The sequence below is a fragment of the Anarrhichthys ocellatus genome, unplaced genomic scaffold (genome assembly GCF_004355925.1).
Source record: "Anarrhichthys ocellatus isolate YVR2014 unplaced genomic scaffold, GSC_Weel_1.0 scaffold2165, whole genome shotgun sequence".
Classification (NCBI taxonomy): Eukaryota; Metazoa; Chordata; class Actinopteri; order Perciformes; family Anarhichadidae; genus Anarrhichthys; species Anarrhichthys ocellatus.
The window spans coordinates 1-8,414 of record NW_022282139.1 but is presented as its reverse complement, the minus strand read 5'-3'; the positions used below and the strand labels follow the sequence as shown (position 1 = coordinate 8,414).

At 43.2% G+C, this 8,414-nt stretch overlaps 2 protein-coding genes across 2 annotated transcripts; one reads left to right on the top strand and one right to left on the bottom strand.

The window, feature by feature from the left end:
• Positions 1-269: 269 nt before the first annotated feature.
• LOC116378174 (replication factor C subunit 2-like) lies at positions 270-3,800 on the top strand (the record flags this gene model as incomplete). Its single annotated transcript, XM_031839993.1, has 2 exons — positions 270-530; positions 2,428-3,800. Coding segments are annotated over 2 exons (372 nt in total), but the record flags the coding sequence as incomplete, so codon positions are not given.
• LOC116378175 (protein NDRG3-like) lies at positions 2,851-8,373 on the bottom strand. Its single transcript, XM_031839994.1, has 5 exons — positions 8,302-8,373; positions 7,571-7,606; positions 6,794-6,845; positions 6,122-6,160; positions 2,851-4,950 (listed from the first exon to the last, which is right to left on the bottom strand). The coding sequence occupies exons 2-5, from the start codon at positions 7,604-7,606 to the stop codon at positions 4,778-4,780; spliced, it is 300 nt and encodes a 99-aa protein (XP_031695854.1). The 5' UTR covers positions 8,302-8,373; the 3' UTR covers positions 2,851-4,777.
• Between the last annotated feature and the right edge of the window lie 41 nt (positions 8,374-8,414).

Genomic DNA, 8,414 nt, shown 5'->3' with positions numbered 1-8,414 from the left:
ACAGGTGAGGACAAGAGACAGGTGAGGACAAGAGACAGGTGAGGACATGAGACAGGGGAGGCGTGAGACAGATGAGGCGTGAGATAGATGAGGCATGAGAGGTGAGACAGGTGAGGCATGAGACATGAGGTGTGAGACAGGTGAGGCATGAGACGGGGGAGGCAGATATCTTTTAGAAAGCTTGTTTTCTGTCCGAGTCTGGATCTATGTGAGCGAGGCTACGCTAATGATGTAGCTGCTCCATCAACACTCTAAATCTGGTTCTCCAGGCGCTGAACAACCTGCAGTCCACCAACTCTGGCTTCGGCTACGTCAACAGCGAGAACGTGTTCAAAGTGTGTGACGAGCCCCACCCGCTGCTGGTGAAAGGCATGCTGGGACACTGCGTGGATGGGAACGTGGACCAGGCCTACAAGGTGGTGGAGCAGCTGTGGGCGCTGGGCTACTCTCCGGAGGACATCATCGGGAACATCTTCAGGGTCTGCAAGACCGTCCACATGGCCGAGTACCTCAAACTGGACTTCATCAAGGTGAGCCGGAGCTCCGCCCCCTCAACAGGTCCAGACTGGTTCACCACCAGTTAGAAGTTAAAGACTGAAACCTGAATGTGTCCCAGAGAATCATCTAGAGCAGGGATTCCCAAAGTGAGCTGCCTCTAGGGGGTGCGTGAGAGGAAACATGTAATGGTGGTCTAATGGTGCAGTCCTGTCTCCTAAAAATGACGTTCCCCCAAAACTAAAATGCATTCTCAATTACGTTTGACCACAAACGTATTTTCTCCCTGATGACGTTTGTGTTTGACGTATTACAAATACGTTTCTCATCAACATATCTTTGCCATACTCTAGTCTTTATTATTGTTCTGTGATCTGCCTCGCCTCTACCCCCGCCACCCACAAGTTGTTGCCCCGCGGCCTGTTCCGAGGGCTGACAGACCTGACGATGGGGTGCCTCACGGCGGGGGCGGCTGGAGACCTCGCGTCCGGCGCCAACGGGTAAGCGCCCGCCACTCGGAACCATAAAACCAAGTCCCGGATTTCACCCGGGGGACATTCTGGAGGTATTGTGGCCGGGTGATGTGCCTTGTTGCTGGGGAGGTATGAGCCGAGAGTGGCGGGGTGTTATGGAGGTATATTTTATTTATTTGTATCCATCTAACCCTAACCATAACTTCCACTAGGAAGCCACGTCCTCACCCAAACCTAACCCGTAAGAGATCACGGTTACTCCCGGATTTTACACGCGGGCCTTTGTGGAGGTATTGTAGCCGCGTAATGTTCCTCGTTGCTCGGCCTGGATGAGCGCGTTTCTGCCGGAGACAGGCGGCGTGTTGTGGTAGTATTCTGACCGCGTAATAGGGAGGAGAGGCGGTGGTGGAGAGGGAAAAAAATGTTAAAATGTTGATTAGAAACGTATTTGTAATAAGTCAAACACAAACGTAATCAGGGAGAAAATACGTTTTTGGTCAAACGTAATTGAGAATGCATTTTAGTGTTGGGGGAAGGTAATTTTTAGGAGACAGCTGGGTTGCAGTGCAGTCGGTGCAGTGAGGTTCTGGCTAACAGCTGTCTGAAGCCCTCTTATTTACGTCGCCACCCAAACATGCCAGTGCAAGTCTAAAGCCCCTTACATTTTTATATCGAAATTGGAGGAGTTACAAAACAGCCCAAAACACCTGCAGTCTCATTCATGTTGGGTCTATAAAAAACGCACTGCGGGCTTCATATCTGGTCACAGAATAGCAAGAAAGGGGCTACCGCACACAATCGCCCAAGACGTGTGCTCACCAGCTGCCAAAGAGATGGTGGAATGTATGATTGGAGAGAGAGAAGCAAACAAGTTGGACATGATCCCGGTGACACAACACGGTGTCGCAGCATCGATGCTTTGTCCGAAGACATCCGGGCTACATTAGTCGGTCGCGTGAAGAAGAGTGAGTTGTACTCTCTGCAAGTAGACGAGTCTACACATGTGGCCAATCTTCTGGTGTCCGTCCGTTACCTTTTCGAAGGCACGGTGCAGGAAGTTTTTTTGTCTTTTTTATCTTGTAAACAAATGCCACGCGTGAGCAAACTGTTCTCTCATTGGTCCGATTTTTATGCGACTATAAATAGGCTCTGTTGCTTTTTTTTTTTTTTTTTTTTTTTTTTAAGGTGTGGGGGGGATTGGGGGTGCGTGAACCCGGTCGGGATGTAGAAGGGGGTGCGTGGCCTAAAAAGTTTGGGAACCGCTGTTCTAGAGCAACGAGTCTCTTTAGTAACAAGTCACCAAAGTTCACCAAGTCTTCTCACCCGAGTATGTGGTACTGTGTATTAACCTGCAGTACTCTGTGTTCTGTAGTACTCTGTATTATCCTACAGTACTCTGTGTTCTGTAGTACTCTTTATGTACTCTGTGTATTAACCTGCAGTACTCTGTGTCCTGTAGGAGATCGGGTACACTCACATGCGTGTGTCTGAAGGCGTGAACTCTCTGCTGCAGATGGCCGGTCTGATTGGTCGACTCTGTAGTAAGACGACGCCCCCTGCTGTCAGCTGATCCGTTAACCCCGACAGGGCTGGACTCTTCTGTGTTTAACGGACCACGATCTGAACATTAAAGTTAGTTTCTGTTCAAAGATAATGTAAAAACTACAATAAATCATCTTTTCATTGATTGTTGTTTTTTAAAGTTTACTAATTAATTAATTGTCCCCATAAGTATAGAGGACTGCTGTTATTGCGTAACAGTGAACTGCTGATTTCACAGTAACCCTATAATACAACACATCATCTTCCTGAGGTAAACACAGTATTAGTACACGGTAGTATCGGTAGTGAATACTGCAGAACATTGGGGGTCAGACGAGTGTTCAGGATCAACGAGCTTTATTTCATTACAAACCTAGTTTACATTCAAAGTCATGAACAACAAACCTCAAACAGCTACTCTCAGTACAAATCTCAAAAAGTAATACTCGTAATAAATATTAAGAACAGTAACAGACAGCAGAGTTACAGTTAGTGTGTATGTGTATATGTGTGTGTATAGAATAAAATAACTACATGTTTGAACCAGAGTTTATAACGTGAACTCGTCTTTTTGTTTTCAGGAAAACTTTTAAAAACTATAAATCCTAATATATGACGGAGCATTAAAGTTATTGTATGAAAGAAAAGGTGATATTCAGAGAAAAGTTTAGATTAAAGTCACATTTACAAGAATCATCATCAGAAGAACTTAAATCTCAGTTCTTTCTCTGAATATTACCAGCTCCATAATTAATGTATAAATATACAACTTCATTCATTGACAAAGCCTCTGATACGCCGTCGATGTGAAGGGCTGCTAAACAAAAAACAGGATTTAGTTCCTCCAGCGGGGGGGCATCAGCTGCTGTGACAGCTCTTAAAAACACACATCGACCCGTCTGTCATCGTCCTCTCACAGCGACGGTTTAAAGTGCAATTCATCAAAAATCGATGTCATATAGGAGCTCATCAGTCCGTCTGATAATCAATAATCAACGAGCCTGCTGAACAAACAACTGACGCTCTAACTGTTGGATTAATGTCACGTGGAGCTGATCAACATCTCAGTTCCTCACTAGACTCAACACCACGTTAGAAACACCGCATGCCACAACGAGCAACGAGCATGCTGCCGACGGACTCGACCGATAATAATAACATGTACGGTAACGGAAGAGGAACACGAGAGGGTGACGGGTCTCTTTTCAGGGTCCCCATCAGAGGAAGACGTTAAAATCTGTAAATGATTTTTAGTTTTATGAATCACCTCTGAAGTCTGGACCACATGACAAAGATCTTCAAGATTTATCTGTTAACTCAGCCAACAGCCAAGTTACAAAGAAAATAACAATCTGCTAATATGTTTGAAAGTCTGATTTTAAATTGTTTTTTTGTCGTTTTTTGAAATATAAAAGGTAAAAGTCTTAGTGTTTGTTGTTGTAATACTCATTTTGGCCACAAGAGGCTGAAGTGAATCACTACTTTATGTTCTAATTAAGACTAAAAGCTGTCATGTTTTCTCCAGATGAGTTTTAATTTCTCCATATAATCTAAACACAAAGTAAATGTATCGTCTGTCAGCAAGTTATGTAACATTAAATCTCTAATTAAAACATGAGGTAATGTGCACTTCAGCCTCTTGTGGCCGTAGTTAGTATTACAACAACAAACAATAACAAAACAACTTTACCTCCCAAACAAGCTAGCTTAAAAAAGTAATGCTAGCTAAACCTTTTTCTCATTCTTAAGTCATTAGAAAATAGTTTTTGTTTTTTCTCACTTGCCTCTCTGGGCTTCCATAAAAGCGACATAATACATTTTAAAAGTTCACCTATATATTGTTGAGGTGAAACATTCCCTTTGTTTCTGTAATTTAATGTGTAGGAAGAAAGAGTTTCAGTAACGAGCTTCACAGCAACGCCAACAACATAACGCCATAACTAAATAATAAAAAGATTATAATAAGAGTAATAATAAAAAAGAAGGAACTGATGATCCGGTCTGAAAACAGTCTACTGAAGAAATACGACACGACTGTATGTAAATAAGAACCAGCTGGTCTCCATGTACGGTTAGAGGGAGAAGAAGAAGAACCAACACCAGCATCCTAAAGAGCACAGGAGCCAAAATGGCCGAAACCGAGCCGCTAACGACAGCGGCCGGATCTACAGAAAAAGTTAAAAGGTGTGTCTCTACTTTTACATGATGCTAGATGTGAGTTAAGAACCGAAGAGTAAAGAGAGAGAAACACAGAGCAGGAAGAAGTCCTACGCGGTCATCTCGATGGCGTGGTCCGCCGTGAGCCCCGGGATGGTGGAGGTAGTAGCGCCCTCTGGCAGTGCGCTGGTGGTACTGCGGCTACGGACGCCGTCCGAGGAGCCGACGCTGGAGGCCGAGTGAGTCCTGGAGCGGACCAGCCGGGTCATACCAGCTGTGGGCACTGAGGGGTTGTGGGGTGCAGAGTTAGTGACAGGAAACATCATGTGTGCGTGCGTGCGTGCGTGCGTGTGTTGTGTTCACTGTCCAACCAGCACGAGCAGATCTGAATCTGAGATTCAAATCTGATGACGGTGATTGTGAGGCTCTGTTCACACTGAAGCTACAAACGTTTTTAAAGTGACAGCAGAGATGTTTTATGAGGTACTTCTACTTAGTCAGTGTATTATTACTCCAGTAGAAACAGACAGGACACAGTAATGTACTGCTGTGGACGTATTTTAGACACCTAAATACACCAAATACATCTATATCAGTTTAAGTGAACGCTATATTTAATATATTTTTACATCTTTACTTTGCTGTCAGACAGACCTTTCTGAAGAGGAACTGATGTAATTAACCTAAATTAACTCAAATCTAAAACTTCTAAAACTCAAAGACACTTAAAAAAAAGGAAAACATTTTTAAACTTAATCAAAATCGTCATATACATACAAGTGCATACATTCAAAGCCACAAAAGTCCTTTAAATAAAACCGTGACTTTACTTTACCTCCGAGCACACAGGAGCTGCTGGTTCGTTGACTCGTTAGTGTTCTATGAGTCTGGTGTCTTACAGAGAACATAGAAGATGTCTGACAGCGAGATAAAGACGTGGAAATATATTGTTTGATATCTTCTGATATTGTTTTCATCTCATGTTATTATGGGACGTGAGTTTGAACCCACAGATAGATGTATGTATGTATGTATGTATGTATGTATGTATGTATGTATGTATGTATATATATATATATATTTATACACACACATCTACATATATAAATATGAGAAGTTCAGAACTATAAACAGATGTGATTCTGCAGTGTGAACGGAGCCGAGGTGTGTTGGCATGCAGCACAGCCTGCTGGGTACTTTAACTGCAGAGGAAGAAATAAAACAATCTGTTGATCAGCTGATCAACAGCATGCAGACACACACACACACACGCACACATGCACACACGCACGCACGCAAAGACAGACAGACGAGGCGAAGGAGTAACAAGAGAGCAAAGAAACAAAGATGGAAAATGGAGACAGGCGAGGTGGGTTGTGTGCGTGTGTGTGTGTGTGTTTGTGTGTGTGTGTGCATGTAAGGGGGGTTTAAGATTCTGCTTGGAATCCTGATACCTGATTGGCTGCTCAGGCGGTTTAACACAACATGAGGGACTGGAGGAGACGAAGACAAAGAGACGAGAGAACAAGAGCAGAAAGGAAGGAGGACAGGTTGAGAGACAATAGTAGTTCTAATACTACACACACAAACCACACACACACACACAAACACAAACCATACACTAAACATGAATTTATTGTTTTGAGGAAATCCAACCGTTTCATATACTTCTGTGAACAATACTGCAAACAGCTACTTACAGTTAGTGACGCAGGGCTGGAGACACACACACACACACACACACACTTTTTGATTGAGCAGCTTAGTGTATAAATATCTGTTACTTTTCATTAACGGTGCTTTAATTAACACTGAACCCTTTTGGTCCGTTTTCCGTCCTTTTGACTCGTCAGAGTCAACAGGAACCCGGCCAGAACTAAATTTAAACAATGTCTCATGTTGTTCTCTTGATCCGGACCAAATGAAGCCAACTACAGGTGTGAAAGCACCATGAAACCTTTTAGTTTAGTAGGACATACAACAGGAACACGTCAACAGAGAGACAAAGACCAACAGGAAACACATGTCGGATCAAACTCGGTCCGAACCAGTCGGTAGTTTTCTTGCAAATACAAAGAATTTTAAGAAACTCTTCTATCTCTTCTCCTACATTTACTTATACTCACTGTAGCCCATCCCCTGGACAAAATACTTGAAGGCCTCTGCTAGTTTTCCAGGCTGAGGAAGGAAAGCACACACACACACACACACACACACACACACACACACACACACACACACGCACACACACACACACGCTGCAGTCAGATGTAGAAAACAGATCATCCTTTACTAATAAAAAACTACGACTGAGTGATGGATTGAGATTTGAGAACTACTTAAGAACACATCAAACTACTGAAACTCAGAGCCAGTCAAAGTAACGGCTAGCTGGTTAGCATGCTAATTTAAACATATGTCTGTAACCCTCGACACTGTAACCTCTTCACCTTCTGTTGATCATGACAGCTCTGTTTTTAACATTGCACCTTTAAAGGATTCACATTTTTGTTCAAGTCGGTCTTAAAACAAGTCTCACGTGGCCGTACGCATATTAAAGAGCTATTGATCCCCTCCTAAAGGGGTTCTAATGTTAGTGCCAACTGGTGGAAGACACCCACTTGATTTGTAACTCTCACTTCTTTTAAATTCAGACTTTTCTGTTTGACGCTGCCTTTTCTTAAATCATATCTTACACTGCACCATCTTACTCTATTTGAGCTTGTTTTTATTTTGAATCATGCTCTAAGATGTTTTATTTAAAGCCCTCTCAAATTGCCTTTTTGCTGAAATGTGCTGTATAAAATAAACTTGCTGAAGCCTCATATCATCAATCAGCTGAATACAATTCTACACAGTGAGGACTTTGGATTGTGTCCAACAGGTAAGTGTCTCAGACTCACCTGCACCACCTGAGGAAGTCCTCCACAGTCTGCCATCTGGTGGAGACACAAAGAAGGACATCTGGTGAGAACACGAGTCCGTGTACAAGCTACAATGTTGAAGATGGTGTTTGCCGCTTCTCGTACGTTTGTCGTAGCATCATTTAGTTTAGTGTGAACTACGTCTCTCGTCTCAATACACGTCACCAACACGGCCGGTAGCTTAGCTTAGCTTAGCTAGCAAGCTAGTAATCGTACCCGATGTGTTTTTATCAGACGAGAAATAAATATCAGAAGCAAAGACAGAGGAATGTTTTAGGTGTGTCGTCTGTCTAATCATGTATTCTCACAGTCTTATACTTCTTAAACAGTTTTATGACAAAATGCGACTTTCTTGACAAAGCCTGAGAATATGATATTTGTCTCAGGCTTTTATTGTGAAAGGTAAGAATGAAAGGAGTGGATGTGGTCTGTGTTTCCTTTGTTTCAGGTTGAAAGGAGAAATAAGTACTTAAGTTTGTCAGTTAAATAAGTGAATGTGTCAGTGAGGAGGACAGACAGACATGCAGACAGAGAGACAGACAAGACAGACAGACAGACAGACAGACAGACAGACAGACAGAAAGACTAGTGAGGAGGACCGACAGACAGATTGACAGACAGAGAGACATGTAGGCAGACTGATATGCAGACTAGTGAAGAGGACAGACAGGCATACCTGGAGACAGAGAGACAGGCAGACAGACAAGTACCTTGAGCAGGGTGGTCTTGGTGGGGTTCAGTCTGGAGTTACACTCCACCTGCAGGACAGAGAAGCACACACACACACACACACACACACACTGTATTTACAACAATGTGGTGT